General features: G+C 54.3%; 1 protein-coding gene across 9 annotated transcripts in view; it reads left to right on the top strand.

Annotated features, from left to right (window-relative positions):
- SZT2 (SZT2 subunit of KICSTOR complex) overlaps positions 1-20,847 on the top strand; it is a 55,619-nt gene that overhangs the window by 26,697 nt on the left and 8,075 nt on the right. For 4 of the 9 annotated variants that reach the window (XM_072041457.1, XM_072041464.1, XM_072041458.1 and 1 more), the window contains 36 exons: positions 1,109-1,274; positions 1,357-1,449; positions 1,630-1,711; positions 1,822-2,103; positions 2,462-2,600; positions 2,853-2,969; positions 3,077-3,140; positions 3,470-3,655; positions 3,725-4,063; positions 4,217-4,406; positions 4,775-4,849; positions 5,031-5,169; positions 5,367-5,481; positions 5,724-5,844; positions 5,948-6,100; positions 6,212-6,314; positions 6,685-6,802; positions 7,098-7,209; positions 7,637-7,755; positions 8,157-8,321; positions 8,947-9,031; positions 11,693-11,881; positions 11,981-12,181; positions 12,540-12,709; positions 12,899-13,065; positions 13,464-13,561; positions 14,143-14,275; positions 14,389-14,516; positions 15,077-15,207; positions 15,638-15,820; positions 16,266-16,536; positions 16,783-16,862; positions 17,183-17,308; positions 19,043-19,248; positions 19,367-19,460; positions 20,362-20,442. In XM_072041457.1, coding sequence (XP_071897558.1) covers positions 1,109-1,274; positions 1,357-1,449; positions 1,630-1,711; positions 1,822-2,103; positions 2,462-2,600; positions 2,853-2,969; positions 3,077-3,140; positions 3,470-3,655; positions 3,725-4,063; positions 4,217-4,406; positions 4,775-4,849; positions 5,031-5,169; positions 5,367-5,481; positions 5,724-5,844; positions 5,948-6,100; positions 6,212-6,314; positions 6,685-6,802; positions 7,098-7,209; positions 7,637-7,755; positions 8,157-8,321; positions 8,947-9,031; positions 11,693-11,881; positions 11,981-12,181; positions 12,540-12,709; positions 12,899-13,065; positions 13,464-13,561; positions 14,143-14,275; positions 14,389-14,516; positions 15,077-15,207; positions 15,638-15,820; positions 16,266-16,536; positions 16,783-16,862; positions 17,183-17,308; positions 19,043-19,248; positions 19,367-19,460; positions 20,362-20,442 — 5,221 coding nt within the window. The remainder of the gene's footprint in view (positions 1-1,108; positions 1,275-1,356; positions 1,450-1,629; positions 1,712-1,821; positions 2,104-2,461; positions 2,601-2,852; positions 2,970-3,076; positions 3,141-3,469; positions 3,656-3,724; positions 4,064-4,216; positions 4,407-4,774; positions 4,850-5,030; positions 5,170-5,366; positions 5,482-5,723; positions 5,845-5,947; positions 6,101-6,211; positions 6,315-6,684; positions 6,803-7,097; positions 7,210-7,636; positions 7,756-8,156; positions 8,322-8,946; positions 9,032-11,692; positions 11,882-11,980; positions 12,182-12,539; positions 12,710-12,898; positions 13,066-13,463; positions 13,562-14,142; positions 14,276-14,388; positions 14,517-15,076; positions 15,208-15,637; positions 15,821-16,265; positions 16,537-16,782; positions 16,863-17,182; positions 17,309-19,042; positions 19,249-19,366; positions 19,461-20,361; positions 20,443-20,847) is intronic. The other 5 variants (XM_072041460.1, XM_072041462.1, XM_072041463.1 and 2 more) reach the window with 3 other exon arrangements.

Genomic DNA, 20,847 nt, shown 5'->3' on the forward strand with positions numbered 1-20,847 from the left:
CTGTCTCTTGTAGTCTTAGCTCGTAAGTCCCAACTGGCCTGGGCTGGAGGGCAGTTTGCCTGCAAGTAACACTCTCAGATACGTTGTTTCTGGAGCATGTGTCTCCTGCTGCCTGACTCATTAGAGATTTGCTGTTGACTCTGATGACAGGACAAGTGACATCAAGCTTTATCCTTTGATCGTAAACGTCCGTCCTGCTAGGATATTTCTGAGGTTTGTGTTGCCTCTGGAAACCTAAGGAGGGAGAAATACTCTGCCTTACTATGCTGTGTGCTGAAGAAACATTCTAAGTTCTTCATCCTCTGTTTGCTCTTGGCTATTCTTGGTTCCTTCATGTGAGTTCACTAGAACTTGTTGGGAATTCCCAACCCTATTTCTCCTCACGTTGTAAGTGAGCGAGATGAGGCTCTGTTTTTGAAGAATACTCAGTGTTTGGATAGTGCAGGCACTTCGTCAAGTGCAACTTTCACAGAGAGAAGCTGTGGGAACTTTTCTTGGTTTATAAAATACACAATCTGAGTTGGGATTGGTGATTTATAATAAACATTTCTGAAGGATCTATCTGCCATCTGTATTACTACTTTGGGCACCTGGCAGTACCCTGACCAACCTTCATTGCACTCCCCGGGTCACTTTCTCTGGGTTGTAGGGACTGATTTCTGTCACAGAGCCGATGTATGTGCGTGGGCCTGAGCTTTGTGCTCTCTGTTCTGCCAAGACATCAGGAATGCTGGCATGGCAATATTTGCTGTGAAACGCCTTGAACTGGGTTTTGGGAATTCACACTGCTCCAGGCTGATCTTATACTCAGCCGCTTGTCTCTGTTTCCCAGGGAGGGGATAGCGTGCTGCAGAGTAAGTGACCACAGCGTTGGTGTGGTTAGGCTGCCTCTGGCCTGGCTTCAGACAGTCTCGGTGCTTATCTGGGTTCGTGGGTGGGAGGAGGGCTTCTGGGGCTGCACGAGTGGGGACTGTGGGGACATACAAGTCACCTCGTGTTTACACAGATGATGTGTGGGGAACCATGAGGTGGGATGCTTGCTGGGTAGATAATACATATAACTACTGCTTCTTGACTTGCCTGTCTGACCTGTCCGCAACTCTTTCAGTGCGGAAATGGAGGACTACAGTGAGCAGGACTCCCATAATGTTGCTAGCCCTACAGAAGAGCCAAAGAGCAGTGTGGGCACCAGTTGCTGTTCAGAGTTTCCCCTTTCACTGCTTGAAATTGGACAGCCCTGCCAGGCACACCCTGACTTGCATAAAATTATCCAGGTGAGGAACATGGGAGCTTGGCTTGGCTCCCACAGGACAGCGGAGTGAAATGTCTGCCTCATGTTTGGGATTTCTCTTTTAGGAAAAATTCCTGGAAATTGGAAGTTTACATTTCAAGCCAGTGCCATCAAATCCTCACTATTTCTTCTACTGCCCACCGTCAGCCAAGAAGGAGGTAGGCATGGTGCTGCCCTGGCAGGTACCTAGTCTTTGTGGAGCGAAGTAGCTTTACTTGTCATCAGATCTGGATTTGGACCTGGTGGACTTCTGTGCAGACTGAGCCCTTCTAGGGCATCAACAGCCTGCTTCGCTGCCTGGCACGGTTCTAGCACCTGCCCTTCTCCTCTCCCCCCAGGAAGAGGCATCCCGGGATCAGACAGACAGGAAAGGCAGTGAGGAAATGGAGGGATCAGAGGCAGAACTGGCAGCTGAAGAAGGTAAAACTTGCTTTGTCTGTCCTGGAGAAGAAGATATCTCACTGTGGTGATGTCAGAGCTTGGCTGTGTCTGGCGGGGTCTGTTTGCTAACAGGGATCCTGTGTCAACAGGAGCTGTGTCTGGGTGTTGCATTGCCACAGAGAGTGACCCAGAGCTGGAGGTGGAGTACCGTGAGAAGCTGGAGCATGAGTTCCCCGACACAGATTCCCTCTCAGATTCCAACACAGTGAACCAGGATGACGACTCCTTCAGCGTGCTGGGAGGGGACTCGCTCAATGAGCAGGAGTTCCTGGAGCAGGAGATGCCCCCACTCTTTGTGCACCTCACCTGCTCCGTGAAGCTGCGCAGCCAGCACAGCTCCATGCCTGTGCAATCCCTACCAACCTGTCTAGGTAAGCACAACAAGCCTTGCTGTGAAGTTACAGGGCAGCAGGGCATCTGTGGAGACCCAGCTGGGGGAGCACCCCTGGAACAAACATGCTGTGTGCTTAACAGCACTCTGTGTACTAGCCCTCCCTGTACTGGAGCCCCCACGGTCTCCTAGCATCAGAGAGAGGCATTCTCACCAGGTCTCCCACTTGCTGTGGGTTTAATTATGGAATTATCATGGAGGATGGTGATATTCTTGAGCCTGTCCAGGTGTGGGACAATAGCCACCTCTTGCAGTCTCTCTACTTGCCAGCAGGCTGTGTGTGTGTGCAAGCAGAGCTGTGTGTTGTGTGATCCCCTTCATCTGGGATCTCTCCTCAGGGGAAGTTCTGGGCTGTCTGGAAAGCTGCCAGGGCTTGAACACGATTGATCTGGGGGACCTGTGTGTGACACTGGACATCTTTGTGCTGACGCTACCCCTGGAGATAGAAGTTGTGAATACAGACATTCTGCACAACAGGTAGGTGGGGAGAGGCCCAGCCTTTACCCGTCCTCTGCCTGCCCTTCCCAGCAAGACAGCTTCAGGTCCTCTCTCTGTACTGAGACTGGGAATTATCTTCCTCACAGAGCCTGCCACAGCCCTTAGAAAACTAAGGTTTTTCCAGGATAGGCTCGCCTTTTAGAGGGATCCTTTCTTTTTCCTCTGGAGACTGTCTGTTTATCCTCTCTGGCTCAGAAGCTGATGCTCAGCCCGCTCTCTCTCCTGTGGCAGATGCACCTCAGAGAGCAGCGTGTCCTTCACCCGCTCTCCTGGGCAGCCATCCTCTTTCCGGTCAGATGAGGATATCATGCACAACTTGGACCGGCTCCCGTCTACTGGAGATGAGAGGTATGGTGCTGCAGCTTTTTGTGGGCTCCTTTTGCTGCTTAGGAGCTGCGCTGTGGTGGCTGCATGAATGAGAACAACTGACAGATTATTCTTGTGCTATTCCCTAGGCACCCTGCACTTTCCAACCTCCCTGGAGTGCACAGGCAGGCGATTGAAGCCACTATGAATGAGGTGAGGCAGCCTTGCCCGTTGCTTGCTTCTAACTGGAGCAATTTGCCACAGCACACAGCTGCTGCTCCACGCTTCCTAGCCTGCTCCAGGCTGTAGCCTCTGTCAGCCGAAGTGACTTTGCTTGTATCACACAGTCTGTTGGCCTTGTGCTGCCCAAAAACGTGTAAAACCTTTACTCCAGTTGGGGTGGGACAGGGGGACCTCTCTTTCAGAACCCTTTTCTTAGGTACAGTAAGAAGGAAATGAATAATGATGGGATTTGGGTGAAAACGGGGGCAGCCTTGCAGCTGGAGGTGACTTAGGCTGCTCTGTGTCCCTGCTCTGCTCAGATTCGCTGGCTTCTGGACGATGAGATCGTGTCTGCGCTGCGCCACTCGCAGGTCATCAGCACCTCCATCCTGCACCGGGTGGCCACCCACATCTACAACTCCAAGGGGCGGCCCAGCTGCCACAGCGAGGTGGTGCTGCTCCAGTTCGTCTTTGGACCCGAGCACTCGCTGGAGAAGTTCAAGGAGGTAAAGAGGGGCCCTGAAGCAGCGTCCTACCCATAGTTAGCAGGATGCTTATTCTTCCCTGTGTTGCAGGAGTTCAGAAGAATGGCTCTACCAGGCTACGTGCTGAATGCAGAAGGCAGTGACTACCACTACATCTCCATCAGCCGCCTGCACTCCAGACGGGCAGCCCCAAACCCAGCAGGGACACCGTGCGTGCAACAGCAAACTGGAGGGAGCACCAGGACAGCCCTGGGCCAGGCGGGCCAGGAGGGGAGCAGTGAGGCAGAGGCAGAGAGCTCTGCGCTGCACCATGCAAGCTGTGCCCTCCCAGAAGAAGCCCAGGGTCTCTGGGGGTGGCCAGAGAGTGAGATGCGTGTTGTGCCAGAAGCTGGAAACCCTGTAGGTGGGGGCAGCCACATGCAGGATGAGGTGAGGGACACTAAGGTGGTCTGGTGGTGGGACGGTGTGGGACCTTCTGCTAACTGAAGGTAGAGGGATGCAGGAGGGTGATGTGCAGCGGTGTGGTTGGGTTTTGTGCCTGTTTTTCTGGTCGGTTTTTTTGCAACTTTGGCTTGTGTGCAGGTCCCAGGAGAAGCACTGAGCCTTGAGCAGAGCAGAGCACCTGGCCATGACTCCCTGGAGGAGACAGCTCTGGAGACAACCATACAGTCCCTGCCGTCCTCGTCTTCTGAAAAGGGCAACAGTGAGAAATCACCATTAGTGACACCGTCTGCAGCAAGCCTAGTTGAGTCTGTAACACAGGGCAGGGAAGGTAGGAGCTGCAAATGTGGGCAGGGTGTACCTCAGCCTTGGAAGCTTTTAAGGGAAGGGCCCAATTTTGGCTGTAGTGCATGAAACACATCTGTTATTCCTGTTCCAGTCCCCAAACACCAGAATCAGCGCTCAGGGCTACTCGTCTCCCCTTCCCTTGCCAGGGTGCAGACAATTTGCTGTTTAATGTTACCTGGGGTAGTCTGTGCTGCTGCACTGATAGCCGTAATGACATGAAATTCCTGGTGTTACCAGTGATGGCTGCCTGAGGCCTGTTCCCAGCACTGCCTGCCCGTAGCACTTCTCTAACATGTGGAGCATGTGAAGGGGCTTAGTGGGTGCTTTCATCAGCTCCTCTTCCCTTTGCAGGCTCCAGCAAGCAGCGTCCCAGCCGCGTGCAGAGCCTTGTGTCAAGCCAGGGCAGCATGGACTCCGACCACCTGGGTGAGTTTGGTGCTGACAGCAGCAGCGTGCAGCCAGGCTCTGGCACTGAGGTGGTAGCAGAGGGCATGGGGCTGTGTGTCTGGGCTGGGCTGAGCCCTGAGGACAGGGCTTGGGAATGGCTTTAACCTCCCAGAGCTTGCTCTTCCCAGCGGCCTGGGACTGAAGTGAGGATGCGTTGCAGGTTACGATGGGGGGAGCAGTGACTCGGAGTACGAGGAGGCGTTAATGAGTGACCAGGAACCCAGGTGTCCCCTCATGCCGGACTTCTGGCTCATCATAAAAATTGAGCAGGACCGAGTGGAAGTCTATTACCACACACGGTAAGGAGGGTCCTGCTGTCTGGCCTCATTGTTGCTCGCTCATCTCTGTGGGCAGGATCTCCTCCCTGCCCTGTGTGGGTGGGGAGCTGCAGGACTAGACTGGTGCTCTGTGTGGGGAAAGCCACCATCCTTTCTGCACACACAGATGGGCACTGTCCAGGTGCCCTACTGACCCCTCTCTCCCCTTCCCTGTAAAGCAGCCTGAGTGTGGAGAAGGCAGCAGAGACAGAAGAAGAGCAGCCAGGGGAGTGCCAGAGTCTCAACCAGATGGTGGTGAAGAAGATCAGTGAAATCTGCAGGGTTGTCAATCAGGTAACAAATTGCAGAGGACAGGGGTAGGGCTGCCAGTCATTAGATGGCTTAGATGAGAAGGGACCTCTGGAGTTTGGCTGGTCCGGGCCCAGCTCTGAGCAGGGCGTGGGAGCCAGTTCAGCAGGTGGAGTCCCAGCTTGGGGGTCAAAGGAAAAGGGACTCTGTCTGGCCCTAGGCCTTCCCCGTTGCTGTCTTGTGTGGCTGTGGAAACAACAGAACTTGTCTTTTCTCATCTGTTACAGCGCTTGCTGCTGCAAGACCTGCACGACAGCCACATATGCAACTCGTTGCTGGTGGCAGAGAGCGAGGAGGACATTTGGAAGAGTGAAACTCCCTACAGGCAGCGTGTCTTGCCCACAGATGGTACGAATACTCCTTTTGGCTCTGCCTCAGCAGCAGTGCAGCTGATTTAAAAACAAACAAACAAACAAAAACATTGTGTGATGACGTGCTATTTTCTTTGCAGATTACTCAGTAGAGGAGAGCTACCAGCCCCGGGACTACCTGGCTGCCACCATGCAGTTCATGCCAGGGCACTTTGCTTGTGACGTGGTGTGGAGCACGCTCATCCACGTGCATTCACGCCTCAAGATGGGCCCCAACATGGGGGTCTCGCGAGGTGTGTACCACCCAGGTTCCTCCTCACTTTGTGTGTCAGGAGTCTGGCTTCTGGCTGGACTGGCACGACAGGAGGGGGTGTGGGGTAGCTAACGTCCCACGTTGCCCACAGCTATCCAGGCGCTTCGGTCGGTGCTCAACGCCTTCTCTGTGGTGAACAGGAAGAATATGTTTGTCTACCAGGAGCGTGCCACTAAATCTGTCTTCTACCTCAGGTAAGAGTCAGCTTGACGTGTTGGCGTGACCCTGCCCTGCTACATATTGCACCAGGCTGAGAGCTTTTTGGGGCAGGAAGTGTCTACCTAGCCTCGGGGACCCTGCTGTGACCCAGGCAGCAAATGTCTGGTTTCTGATGAATCAGAGTCATGTCAAACCAGACCCCTGCTGCTCCTCCTGCACTAAATCTTTACCTGGAAGGAAAAGTGTTGTTACGTGAGGGAAACAGACCCATTTTTGTACAAGCTCTGTGCTGTAAGGACTGATTCCTGGGAAGTCCTCGGGGGAGAGTAAGGAGGATATATATCTTCTGGTATGATGCTGCCATTCTTGGGAAGGGAGGCTGACATGTCTTCCTCCTACATTCAGGCTGACTGAAACCACGTACAGCGGGAAGGTGTGGGAAGCAGAGAGCACCGGTAATCCTGCATCTCGCTCCCTGGCACTGACACGCAGTCAGGAGCCCATCTACACTGAGGATCTAACAGTGAGTGCTGCTCTCTGGGACTGCATGTGGGTTTTGGTCACAGAGTGCGTGTGTGGAGTAGAGGAGGATGGGTGTTTGGGGAAAAGGGGGAACTTGGTAGTTCCAGCTACCTGGATTTTATGTAGGGTAAAACTTATATTGCGGATGTGTGTGTATGTGGGGGCAGCAGTAGGGGCTTCTGCCTGACCTTGCTGATAGGTATGGCTGGTACTGGTTCTGGGATTCACATGGGAACTGCTTTCATGCATCTGTTTTTTGTTGTTTGTTTTGTGTTGTTTTTTTTTTGCCTTTCCAGGGTTCTCGTTCCTCCCTGGACACAGCCTCGTGCCGTAGTGTGGACTCTGCTCGCCCAGTGGGACAGGTAGACAGGCACATCCAGCTGATGGTCCATGGAGTTGCCCCAGCAGGTAAGCATTACAAAACCAGGCAGCAGATAAACTGTACTGCTGCAAAGCAGAGGAATGAAGCTTCAGTTGTTGACCTCTTTGCTTGAACAACAAAGGGAGTATGTCCCTCCTGAGCAAGCAGCTCCCCTTTCTGCCTGGGTGGAAATGTGAGGAAAGGACCCAGAGCCCGTGATAAGACCTCTTGCAGACCAGGTGGCTTGTGCCAGCTTTCCCTGTGCAGAAGTACATTTGCGTTTACTTTGTCAGCAATCTTTTGTGGTCAAGAGCAGGTGGACAACGATGTCTGAAGAAGTTGATGGTGGGGAAAGACATGTTTCCTGTGAGAAGTGTTTGTGAGGGTGGTGCATTCTGGACAGGTATAGGGAGATGGTTGTGGTCATAACCAGATGAAGTGAAAAAGTTGCTTGTGCCTTTACTTCCTTGTTAGGGCCCGAGATCACAGATGAGTTGGTAAAAGTGCTGCGCAGGCGCCTGGATGAGGCCACCCTGGATATCATCACTGTGATGCTGGTGCGGAACTGCAAGTTGACCCCAGCAGATGTTGAGGTACATACCAGGATAACAGCTCTGCTCATCCTGTCGCCCATCACTCTTTTCCTTCTTTTTGACCCATCTCAGCCCTTCTCTGCCCCAGGGCAGAGAAAGCCAGGGCAGTCTGCTACACCCCATCCCAGCTCCAGTGGTTGCTTAGTCTGGCATTCACAGACATGCGCACTGTGTGAGTGCCAGGGTAGTTGGTGGGATCACCCCTGATGGGGTTCCCAGCAGGGCAGGGCCTCCCTGTGAATACACATGGAGAATTGGCCCCATGTCTATGCTAGGGTGCTGTCTGGGCTCTGCACACTGTGCTCTCCCTTTGTGCACCCAGCTGTTGTCATTCAGATGCATATCAATGCCCTAGGGCATCCTGCTAGACTCAGCTGAGTTCTAAAGCCTTCTTTCTGCAGTTTATCCAGCCCCCTGGTACACCACCCACAGAAGTCCTGCAGTTTGTGCTGCCACCTTCAGCTCTGCCTTGGCTGCATGCAGTGGCCTACTACCTGCGCCAGAACCTGCTCATCTTCCTGCACACCCCAAAGTACACGGACAGCAACGTGGAGCACCACTTCAAGGTGAGGAGAGTGACTGTCTGCCCAGCTTCCACCTGCTGCTGGGGGGTGCTTGCTGGGGCAGCTCAGCTGCTGTGTTCCCAGCTCTGCCGTGTGTTGTTAGGGAGGAAATGACACTGAATAGTAAAGTCTGGAGGAGTTGTGCAGGGCAGCAAGCAGATCCTGTGTGGCTTGGTGTAAACCCAGACAGGCCTCGCTTTGTCTCAAGTGGTCACTTGCTGTGCAAAACGTAGCAGCCATAAAGCTCATGCTTTATGAGCTTTAGTCTTCTCCCAGGAGCATGAGAAGAGACCTACTTGCACAGTTGAGCTTGGTTCATTGCACAGCCAAGCTCTAAAGACTGAAACATTGGGGTTAATAAAAGTTTGGGAGCAGCTACCCACTCCTTCAGCATGGCCATAGCAAGAATAGAAGGTGAGGCCAGATGTGCAGTGCTTTGTAACACTGCATGGAGCTGTAGGAGGGTCCTTCTGCCAAACACTTGCCAAGACTCCGCTGCTAAGTGGTTTTTAAGTAGGTATGGACTGCCTGCTACATACTGGGGAATGAGATCTGCACATGTGGACCTCTGCTTCCAGTCAGTGGAGGTTCTCTCATCTCTCACTTTTTTCTTTCATGTGCCCCTTAGCACTACTTCAACCACAGTGGCAGTGTCCCTGACCAGGATCTCTACCTGTACAACAAGCCGGGTGGCCAAGGCACTGGTGGCAAAGGTACTGTGCTCAACTCTTTTTTTTTTTTTTTTTTTTTTGAAGGAGGGTGTGGGGCTGTGCATTGGGGAGCGACTTCCCATGTTGGAGAGATCTGAATGACTGAGGAGGGCCAGTGTCAGTGCAGTGGCTAAGGGATGTGCAGGGCGTGTGCTTGGGAGACTGCAGAACTGCATGGATGGTAGAACGGAACTAAGGAGTCCCCCAGAGCAACTTGCTAAGCTCTTCCCGTTGCTGTAGGAAGCAGCTCTAGATTGCAGCTGCTGTGGGGCAAGACATAGCCTGGGGCACAGCTGTGGGGGCAATGCCTTTGCTCTTTTCTGTGGACTGCTGGAGGAAGAATTGGATAGGGCTAATCCTGCAGCACGCTGTCGTGTCGTGTTGTGCCAATGCCATTTGGTCTGTTACCCGGCCATCGTGAGTCTTGTTGTGTCCCTTGTGCACAGTCTGAATGTTCTTCTGTTGTGTAGGTACCATGTCGGACCTTGTGCAGCACCTCTTTCCACTCTCCCACTTCCAAGGTAGCACCTCTGGCTCCAAGTACTACTCTAGTTTCCCCTCTTGTGCAGATCCCTGGTCCCTCTGGTCCCTGCTGTTCTTGTTCCCCTCGTGCTGTGGCTTCAGCTCTGACTCCTCTGTGTGTCTGTGTGTGTGTCCATCCAGCTGAGTCACCTTTTTCTTGCTGGCTGGGTAAATGAGCAAACAGAATAAATGAGCAAACAGAACAAATGAGCAAACAACCTGCTTGCAGGCAGTGAGCTTCAAAGTTCTACAGCCCTTTTCCCTGCAGGTCTAAATGGCCATCTCATCCCTGAGGACAGGGATTGTAGTCTTCCAGTTGCAGTCCCAAGCCTCAGGGCGTAGCACCATCACGCTCCCTGTGCCTGGGCTGGGGGCTGCCTTGCACACCGAAGGGCTGGAGTGACCGGGCACCTCTAGGTGTGTACTTTGTCCTTCAGGGAGCCTGGGTTGGAGGGGGCTTGGAGAGCCCTTCATAGCTGGGAGCTTGCAGGTCACTTGCACCCCAACATCTTTGCAGGGCGCAATGGATGAATGCGTAGCCAAGCTCCAAGGCTCTGGGCAGGAAGGTTTTTGGCAGCCCTCGCCAACTTACCTCTTCCCATAGCTACATAGCTCAGGCTGTGTCCACCCTGTCAGGGCTGTTTCTTACCTGTTGCATTGCTGCTTCTCCGTGCTCCTGTGACAGAACTGGCAGCCTTGTTCCCTGCTGGCAGGGCAGCAGCAGCCATCGGCTGTGCCCCAAGGGACTGAGCCTGCTGCGGTGCTTGGCGCTTGCTTGGCAAACCAGCTCCTCTTGGGAGCACGTACAAACAAGCATCTGCTCCTGTGGCTGCTGACCTGGCCCGCTTGAAAGCACTGCTGTGGGTCCCCCCTCTCTGGAACACGTGTCCTAGCATGAGGAGGACGTGGGACGTTGTGCTCAGCTCTTATCTCCTCGCTTCAGGTGGACTGAAGCGGAGTGGAGCTCCAGGAAGGGCTGTGGTCTGGAGGCCTGCCAGAGACTTATTGACACCTAAATCCCAGAGAGCTGCCCTGCTGCAGCAAGAGGCCACGTGAGGCAGGAGGGTCTTGAGCGAGGCTCCAAAGGGGGATGGGACTGGGTGAAGTCCTGGTTTCCTCTTGCTTTGATACTTAGGAAATGATAAACTTCTCCATTGTTTGCTGGATAAAGGGTTGTTCCTGTGCCTGGCTAGGGGAGAGAGACGTCAGAGTCTGGTGCAGAGCACCTGTGAGATAAGGCAGCTTCTGTATTCTTCTGCCAACGGCTTATAGATTAAGATTTCCTCAGCCTGAATGCAGGGATGCTGCACTCTTACCTGAATGCCCAGCTCCCTCTTTCAGGAGCAGCGCTCTCTATCTCAGTGCCCTCTCCCTTGCGCCTGGCATGTCTTGGAGGAAAGGGTGCTGAGGAGTTTACATTTAATTAGGCAGGATGGAAGTCATGTTGTTTGGCTGGTTAGACCTGGGCACGGGCTGCTAGGGCTGTGACAACACCCACCCTGCACACCCTGCCATCCACACCTCGGGGCAGCTTTGCCATCCAGTCCCCTGAATGCTGGCTCAGTTGGCTGGAGGGCTTTGGACCTTACAGCTCCATCCCTGCTGCTGTTCCCCTGGTGTCCTGGCCAGGAGATGGGCTGTGGGGGGTGAGCTCCTGGTTTGTTTTGTCCCCCAGCTGTGCTGATGTGTGGGGAAGGCACCCTGTCTGTAGGCATGTGCAGTGGGAAGCAGGCCCTGAGCGTAACCCGCAACAAGGTGTTGTGTGTAGTGTTCCTCTGCAGGGAGTCAGTGTCCTGTGAGCCCAGAGTGGGCTGTTGGAGAATATCTGGGCTCTGTCTGTACTCTGTCCCTTGGGAGGACATGGACAGTGAGCCCCATCCCAGAGGGATGCAGGAGGGAGATTCTCGAGGTGACGGGGACACCCAGTGCCAAGCAGCGTGCTTCTTGCCCTGCCTCCCGATGAACACAGCTGGTTACCTCTCCCCTGGCTGCTTCCCTTCCCGTGGGCTCTGCCTGCTGTGTGCACCCGTGGCACTGTGAAACCCAAGTGGTCAGAGGACAATCCCAAGCCCTGATGGGCAGGCGTGGGGTGGCCACCGTGCCCCTTAGGGTGACAGGGGCTGTCTGGGGCTCTCCCCACAGGGATCGCCTGCATTGCCCTCACGTTTGTGGATGAGAACGGCAGCCCCATGGTGCTGCCCCACGGGGAGAGGCCCGAACCCCTGAGGATGGCTGCTTCCTCCCCCATCGTGGGCCTGCTGCAGGAAGCTGACTTCGAAAGCCTCACTGCCGTCAGCAAGCACCAGCCTGAGGCCAGCACCCTGCCTTCAGGTAGGCAGTGAAAATTGCTGATGCCCTGCTGCCTCTGCATCCCCCGGGGCGCCTCCGAAGGTTGGGGGTGCAGAACCATGCAGGGCTGCCTCTCCCCAGCAGAGCCCTGCGTGCTGGTGCGCCTGGACATCTGGGAGAAGGGCAACATCAGCCTGCTGCAGCTGTCGGAGAAGCTGCGTGGGGCCCTGCGCCACGCTCTCTGCGATGCCGTCATGGAGTTCCTGGTGCTGCCCGCCCCGCTCTGCCTGGAGGCCGCCTGCCCCCTGGCTGCCACCGATGTGGAGGAGCTGAGCTCTGCAGGTGAGAGTGGGATGGGATGGGACGGGCACCCCAGGCCCCCCACCAGCCTTGTTTGTCCTCCCTGTGGGAGCTCAGCTTGTGCTGGGAGGGGATTTGGGCCGGGGAGGGAAGAAGCCACTGTCCCTTCTGCCAGCTGTGCTGTGTGATGTCCCAGGGGAGAAGCAACATAAAAACAGGGTTAGAAGAGATCTTTAGAGGTTGATCTCTGCTCCAGAAGACCGAATTAACTTTGCCAGGTGTTGCTGAGGGCTCCCTCCCTTCTCTCCATCTGGCCAGCCGTGGTGGGGTACACAAGCCATGGGCACGTGGATGTCACAGTGGGGGGCTCTGAAGCATCTCATTTGCTCTGTCTCCACAGGAGGCCTAAGGAGGACCATGTCAGAGACCAAGGGCCTGGCCATGAGTACCAGTGGGACTGGCAAGAGCTGCCCTCCACCCCTGCAGTTCACTTCTGCCCCTTCAGCCAGCCCTGGGGAGCCAGTGACACCCACAAGCAAGCTGGGCCGCCGCAGCTTCTGGGATATGCTGGTAACACTGCTGAGGGACTGGTGGGGAGCAGGGCCCGCAGGGCCTCGCGGTGTGTTAGGCCAGGAGGGAGAGAGGGGAGGGATCTGGCTGGGGTAGGGAGGCCAGGCTCGGCAACCCAGGTGTTTGAGATCAGGGCAACAGCTGGGCTGTGGATATGCAGAGCCTTAACCCTGCACCGCTTCTTCCTAGAGCAAGGCAGAGTCCTCAGAGCTGGGCAGCCCCAAGACTACTGATGACATTGTGCTGGAGAGGCCAGAAGAGGCTCGCACAAGGCGGCGACACAAGACAGAGAACGTCAAGCAGCACTTGAGCCAGGATCGGGCCACAGCCACGGCTGAGCTGGAACAGGCACAGAGGTGAGTGTGGGCTGTGGCCAGGCAGCTGGGGTGTCGCTGCGCAGAGCTCCCCGGCCTGACATCCCCCTGGCTCTTTGTGCATCTCAACCCTCTGTACAACATCCCCTTTCCTTGCAGTGTCTCCCTTATACAGCCAGCTAGGGGAGCTGCCTTCCACACACAAAGCTGTGATCTGTGTTGCTGCTGGGAGCACAGCTGGCTCTCCCTGCCAGAGGTCCCTTCCCCACACAATACCTATGGCTGCAGACCCAGGGGGACAAAACTCAAGCACTATAGCAACCCAAAAAGGGGATTCCGTGGGCTCTGCTCTGGAGCAGGGAGGGAATCATTGCACCTTTTTGCCTTTGTTGGTCTTGATTTTGATCTTGTATAATGATGCTGCTCTTCCCTCTTCCCAGGCGCCGAGCCTGCCAGTTGGAAGAAGGGGACGTGGGCACCATGCACCCGCTTTTCAGTCAAACCTGCCAGCAGTGGATGGCATTCATGAACCAACTGGGTATGTATCTCAGGCCACAGCAGCTGTGGAAATGATGGAGCTCCCAGATGTAGCAGGGAGGAAGGATCTGAGCCTCTGAAACACTCTGGGACTGAGAAGCTGCATGGAAAACCCCCACCCATGCGAGGAGGGAGAGGAGGAGGCAGGTAGCAAAGTGGAAGAGGGATGCCCTTCAGATGGCAGGATCTGGGTCTTCGTGGCTTTTCTGTTGCTGCTTTCTGAATACTGCCCACTCCAGCATTTGTCCTCACACCTCACGCTGGCAAGGCAGAGCTGTCCACCCTCTCTGATGAGGAATAAGGCAGGAAACAAGGAATGTATGGAGGAATGAAGTGCCAGGCTCAGGGCATGTGGGAATTTTGTTTCAGGCTTGACTTCAGGCCGGAACCTGAAACAGGGATGATTTCAGCTTTTATCTTTTTTGTATTCGTTGTTTTACAGCTCTGCCTCTGCTTCAGGCGAGGCAGGAACTTGGCCTGCCCTGGGCAGCAGCCCTGCAGTGGGGCCCCCTTGGCCTTCTGCACTGCCAAGGACAGGGCTTGGGAGTCCTGGCTGAGTCCAATAGTGCTTCTCCCCCGCAGGGTGCCCGTCCGTGCAGCAGTGCTCAGCAGAGATCGTGTCCCGCTTCCTCCTGTCCTCCATCCTGGTGGAAGTGGTGAACCTGGTCACTGCCCTGGCAAGCGACACCACCGTCAAGGTGTTTGAAAAGATCAGGTGAGTTACGTGGCTCACGGGGGCTGTTCGGCACCAGCAGAAGCCCATCAGCTGTGCCAGCCTCTGCTCCCGTGGCTCTGTTTGTCACACACCTTTGGTGCTCTTCCCTGCAGCTGCCATGGGAGCACTGCCTTCCTGCCCTATAAACCCGGCCAGAGTGCCAGTCCTCGCCCCGCAGCCGTCAGACACTTCATCCTGCTGGGGCGCAACTTCCACCAGTGGCGCTGCAGCACGGAGCAGGGTGAGCAGGGTCCGTGGGGTTGTGTGCTGGGGACTTTTGGGGTGGGAGATAAATGGGCAGGGTGCCTCTCCTTGCTGGGACGGGCTGCCTGTGCCCGGAGGTGGGCAGTGAGGTGTCCATTGTCAGCTGCTGGGATCTTATTCTCAGATTTGCTTTTAACTGCCTATTTCAAGGGGTATCTCAGGGGGAGGTATGCAGGGAAAAATATGAAGAACTGGGCAAATAGGATTGAGATGAAAATCATGGGGCCTGGGAGGACTTTGGTTGGAAATGATGAAGCAGAGCCAGGGTGAGCTGACTGATCACACGGTGTTATCACAGCAACATAAGTAATAAAGGTAAAAGTGAACAAAGGGAGACTTTGGGTTGTGATGAGGAAAATACCAACACTGTTGCTCAGGGCCTCGGTTAGATGATGTGTGGACTGTGTTCAGCTGTCTTTTGGGAGTGATGAGCTGAGCAGGAAGTACCATGGCACAATGTCCTGCTGTCCTGGGATGGACTGGTTACTGAGGGTGACAGCTCTGGGTACTGAGGGTGACAGCTCTGGCTTCTTCCAGCTCACAAAGGGCTCCAGCGCTTTGAGGCCATGGAATTCAGCTCAGCAGAGAGAGGCTCTGACCCAAGCCTTGCTGGACGAGACCTGGCACCCCGGCAGAGGTTTCTCTTCATGGAGATTATTGACAAAAAGGTAGCCATGATGCCTGTGTGATACTGCCTGCTGAAAGCCAGCCTTTTCCCAGCTGGCCCAGGGCTAGAAAGAGGAACAGTGCTGCTGTGGGCAACCAGCCTGCCCCAGGCAGGAGCCCTGTGCCACAAGCAGAGCAGCGGTTCCCTGCAGCTGTCCCTGGCTCCTTCTGTCCCACTGTGGATTGCAGTTGCCTGTTGCCCACAGCAGGGCCCAAATCAGCCATGGCACTTGTGCTGCCAGTTCAACACCCTCTGCTGTGGCTGTTAACGGGGTGGTGTAAGTGGGTGGCTGTCACTATCCCTGTCCCAGCCTCACCATCTGAAGCCACCTGGAGCTGCAGCAAGTCCCTCCCAAAGCACCTGGAGCAGCCTGTGTCACTGTGCAGGACTGAGCAGATCTTTCACCCTTCCTCCCTCTCTTCTCTCTCCAGCTGACACTTTACACCTACAACTGGTCCCCAGACCTGGGAGCCAACTTGAACTGCTCACTCATTCGCCTGCTGCAGTGGCAGAACGCCCGGTCGCACATCGTGCACTGCCTCATCAGCCAGAAGCTGGGACTCTTCCACCACCACTGCTTCATGGACACGCCATGGCACGAGGACAGCAAGCAGGTAGGGCACCCTGCCTGGCAGGGCACTCCTTTCCCCATCTGCAGGGGCCTTGGCAGCTCTGGGGTCTGAGGAGGTTTACAGACACTTCTGTGCTGTTGTACACCAGTTGGAAGGCATCCCCAGGGGCTTGCATGCCCAACTGTTGCTGTGTCCAGCCAGGATGCTGCTGTCTGCTCCAGCAGACAGGCAGAGGTGGAAAGGGAAGTAGGCTCTGTAGTTGGCAGTATTTGTGACTGGAATATTTAGGGTAGAGGAGGCTGAAGAATGAACTTCCCATTGCACATAACAGCCATGCTGGGCCAAGGCTTCAGGCCTCTGCACTGGTGGTGGAGAAGGTCAACAGAGATGTCTGGAGATGACAGAAACTGGGTTTACTCTGTTCTTATGAGTCTTTGCTCCGAGGCTGGCAGTAAGGAGACTTTCATGGCTGTGTCTCCTTGCTTAGGAGCCAAATCCTTTCCTGAACTCCACTCTGGAGGTGGATGCACTGATCCGGAGCCCCACTCCCCCACCCAGCAAGGACCAAGGCCGGCTGAGCAGCTCCGCACGCAGCCTGCCACCTCTGCACTTCCATCCCGATGTGGTGCCCTTCGATGAAGCTCTGCGGGATGTTACCACTGTCAAACACATACCCCATGGGCCCGAGCTGGGACCTTTTGACCCCGTGGCTCGGCATGGGGCCCAGTTCCTGGAAATCAAGAGCATGGAGAGGAAAGGTAAAGCAAGAGGCATGCTGTCACTGGAGTCTAACTGCCTCTTCCCGCCCCTGCTCCTGGAAAAGGAGCTCGCTCAGAAGGAGCAAACTGGAAGTTCTGGCAGAGGAGGCAGTTCTGAGCTATTCCTGTGGGGTAATGGGATGGGTGGTGGCCTGTGTAAGTAGAGTGGGGAGGATGGGAGTGATATGCAGTGACAGCATTTGGGGATGTGGCTTGATACATCTATGGCTGCTCTCTTTCCTCCAGAGCTGGAGAAGCAGATGAAGATTGAGAATCTCTTTGTGACCTGGCAGCAGAGATCAGCGCAGTCCAACATGCCCATCAGTGTGAGTGCAGCTCAGGCAGGCAGCAAAGTGGGCCCAAAAAGGAGCAGTGGAGCTCGGAGTGGGCTGTGTACCGGGGGTGGTATCTGGCCATGGAGCAGTGTGTTCTGCTTGAACTTCTGGGTCTGCTGGGCTCTAGTGCTGGGATTTGCAAATGGGGCTTTGCTGCCCAGCACTGGAAGAGCTGTAAAAGCAGGGTGGTTGCCTAGAAAGTTTGATCCCCACTTGAGCAGCACGGTAATGTTACAGACAGCTTGTTCCTGGTCTTGATGAGTTATGCATGTTTGTGATGTTTGTAACTGTGTTCCTCTTGTGCTATGCAGCTGGCAGACCTGGAGACCCTGAAGCAGTCCTCACGCCTTGTTCACTACTGTGCTACCCCTTTGCTCTTCGACCCAGCCTTCCGGCAGCAGATCCAGACTGACCAGCAGGGCAAGGTAGAAGGGAAGGTGAGTGCCAGAAAGGGACAGTGGGGTTTGGTTTTATGCACTGGAAAAAAGAGGATGGCTTTGCAGTCTTTTTTCCAAGATAGCTCAGAGGAGAGCTGACCCCTGCATTACAGGATGAATTTGCACCCTTGGCCCAGGGCTTTCACCATGGTGAAGACAGAGACTGAGAAAATCATTGGGTCATCAAAGCCTTTTTCCTGCTGTTGTACCATCCCTAGGAAGACTTGGCTACCCAGGGAATCCAGGGGCGAGACTAGCAAAGCCAGCTGTCTGGCTCTAACCTGTTGGGGAAACAAAACTTCCCCCTGTGCATTCAGCAGCCAGATCCGGTAGAATTTGCCTGGACCCAGCAAATAGCTGGAACAATTGAAAGCAAGCTGCCTGAATCCTGAGCAGGTTGCAGCCTGATAGAGTCTAAGCAGTGCAGATCCTGTACTGGCCATTCATGGTCTGTACGTGTGAGAAGGGAAGAAAAAGCTGTTGTAATTTATCTAAATGTCAAGAGGATTCTGACAGGGTCTTTAAGCAGAGGTTGCTACAGAAATTGAGCACTCAAAAGAGAAAAGAAAAGTATTACCCCAATGAAATCTTAACTTTGTGTTTGGAACAGAGCAAAGTGAAAATTGGCTATTTGATTTGAAGAGCCTGGCAGCAGGGGTTTCAAGGTTGTGTATTGGGTTCTGTATCTGCAGATAAGTTATCGCAGCACATACGAGATGCCAGGCTCGGAGATGCTGTGTAGCACTTCAGATTGCTCCGAACAGAAGGGCTGAAAGGAACTCTCCCTTGAGAAGCCTGTGAAATGAGGGGTATTTTGGAGCTGGGACCTGGTTCCCAGGAAAGCAGAGCACAATGTGGGAAGAAACTTTAATTCCTCCTGTATTGTGCACTAACTGCAGAGCCTGTGTGAGCAGAGTAGACAGCCCGGTGGGTTTCTGCAATTCGTGGACAGTTTGATACAAAAGGCAAACCAATTAGAATACATCAGAAAAGTGTGCTGTTATTGTGGATGATATTCTAATACTTTTCTAAAATACTAATGGATGAATGTCTTTGTTTGGACAAGTGAGACACCAGGCATCTTGTGGCTAAGGCACTGAACTAGAGCAACTTGGAGAAGGTTAGAGAGAAGCTAGAGAGACTCTAGGTAAAGAGACCTACTTCTGGGGCAGGTGGATGAAAGGGCAGATAGAAATATGTGAGAGAGCCACAGGCTCAAAGGAGGGAGATCAAGAAAAGAAACTTCAGTGTCTCATAGCACAAAGACAAGTAGTATTCAAATACATCAAAAGGGGAACTGAAAATGGTTAAAAGGAAACATTATTCATACTGTGTTACTGAACTAGAAGTAAAACCCGAGATGTCACCAGGATTCATAAAAGAATTGGACTGTTACATGGCAGCAGAAGCTGAGGCACCACGGAGTTCTTTGTGAACCGGCTGAGAGTGAAGCAGGACTTTGCTTAAGCCATTCTGTGGGGGGAGATGTGAATTATCTATCCCCTTCTGCCAGTGTACCTCTTCTGGCAGTCCATTGCAGTGCTGTTAGGTCAGGCAGGGGATGGGTAAGCCTTGGATCTTGTGTTCCAGCACGTGCAGTGTCAGCTGTTAGTGCTCTCTGGCAGCGGGGAATCTGCCCTCTGCTCAGCCAGCGCAGCTGGTGGTTTCCCAGCGAGCGTCCCCTCGCACAGCAGTCACAGCAGCTCTCCTCAGGAAATTATTTTTCTCTCCCAGAAGCGCCACCGCTCAAATGACTCCACAGCTTCAGGGAGAGACCGCAGCCACAGCTGTGACTCGGCGGAAGGACTGCCCTGCAAGCTGAAGGAGGAGCCCTGGCTGCAGGAGATGTGCAACGCCTTCTTGCAGCAATACATCCAGTACCTGCAGAGCATGGGCTTCATCCTGGTCCAGGTGCGGCCACCGTCACCCACCACGCGCAGGTCAGTGATGTTCTGGGAGAGCTGTTGGTGGAGAAGGGCTGACCCAGAGCTGTGCCCTGGGTTGGCACAACTGGAGGGGTCGGTTCCCCTGCTCAAGGCTCTCTCTTGTCACTTCCAGTAGCACAAGTCGGATCCGAGCTCTGGCAGCAATGGGTGTGGAGGGGAGAGGATCCTTTTCCTACACAAAGCCAAAAGCAGAGGGGAGTCCCAAGGTGAGTGCTTGTGCTGCTAGAGAAGTGGAACTGGGATGGAAGTCAGGCTGCGGCGTGGGGCACTTCTGGTTGGCTTTTGAATCAGTTTCTCATGGAAGGGAGGTGTGAGAGCCAGGAAAGGGATTGGCTACCTGCTGTCTTTTTTCACTATCAAATGAGAACATTGGGGGCTAGTCTAAGTGAAAGGGAGTGTTTCTTCATTCATCAGGTGGCACTGGTTTTGTGAACATTAAGAGCTTATATGGGTTAAAGAGAGAATAGGTAAGTACCTGGAAGAGGAATCCATCAAAATTGCTAGGTAGGCAGAATCCACCTGTGGGTCAGGAAACCCAGGGAGAATGGAAGCGCAGCATTTGCCGACCCTATTGTCACCCTTTCCTGGTGCCTGCTTATGGGGTATGCTTGGGGGCCCAAGTTGGTACAGGACTGGGCAAGACAACACCTTGCAGTTAAAACAAGGAGAGAGCAATCCACGGGAACAGCTTAGTGCAGGGGCAAGTGAATTTTCTGGCAGCAAAGCTCTAAATCCCAGTTGGATGCCTCTGATAACTGCTGTGTGAGGCAGATGTGATAACCTGGTGAGTGCTCAGCAGGGAGAGGTGGGAGTGAGGCTCTGTGGGTAGCATCACCCCTCAGCTCACAGGGCCTTCAAACTGGAGACCTCCTCCCCAGCGTAGGCAGGAGGTGAAGGGAGCAGCATCTCAAAGGCTGCTTATTAGCTTTGTTAGAATTCTTCCCACAGTCAGCTCTGCCATGCCTGCTCACCTACCTCCAGTGAGGTTGGTTGATGAGGTTCCTGTTTCCACCTCTGCCACAGAACCTCATGGCAGCCCTGCACCCTGGTGTGGGGACTGCTCTCCTGTGCCAGAGAGCCTCTCCAGCTTTGTTTTTCTCTTCCCAGAGCACAAGCCCTGCTGTTGCCACCTATCATCTGCAGAGAGCTCTTCCAGGCGGGATTGTGCTGATGGAGCTGGCCTTCCAGGTGAGACAACAAGAAACCAAGTATGGGCTGTGGGAGTCTGGGACAGCCTGAAGAGGAGGCAGTGTGAAAGACGAGGAGTGCAGCAGGAACATATGATTAGTCCTTTCTGGTCTTGCATCGTGCACAGTCCTGCAGGACTTTGGATCAGTTCTGAAGGGCTGAGAGCAGTAAGAGTTGCCTGAAGTGGAGCTAATACAAGAAGCAAGAACATAGCACCAGGTAGCGCTCTCTGTTTTCAGACACATGTTGGCTGGCCTTTCCTGAGGCCTGTGAAGTTCAGAGAGAAGGAGATGAAACAGGGAGCAGGAGTGTCAGGGACCCAGCCCAGAGGATGAATTGATGAGTCTGAAGTGCAGCCAGCCCTGTGGGATCTGCTCTCCTTCCTTGGAGAGGCCCAAGGCCTGT

This window comes from Anas platyrhynchos, chromosome 8, assembly GCF_047663525.1.
Source record: "Anas platyrhynchos isolate ZD024472 breed Pekin duck chromosome 8, IASCAAS_PekinDuck_T2T, whole genome shotgun sequence".
Classification (NCBI taxonomy): domain Eukaryota; kingdom Metazoa; phylum Chordata; class Aves; order Anseriformes; family Anatidae; genus Anas; species Anas platyrhynchos.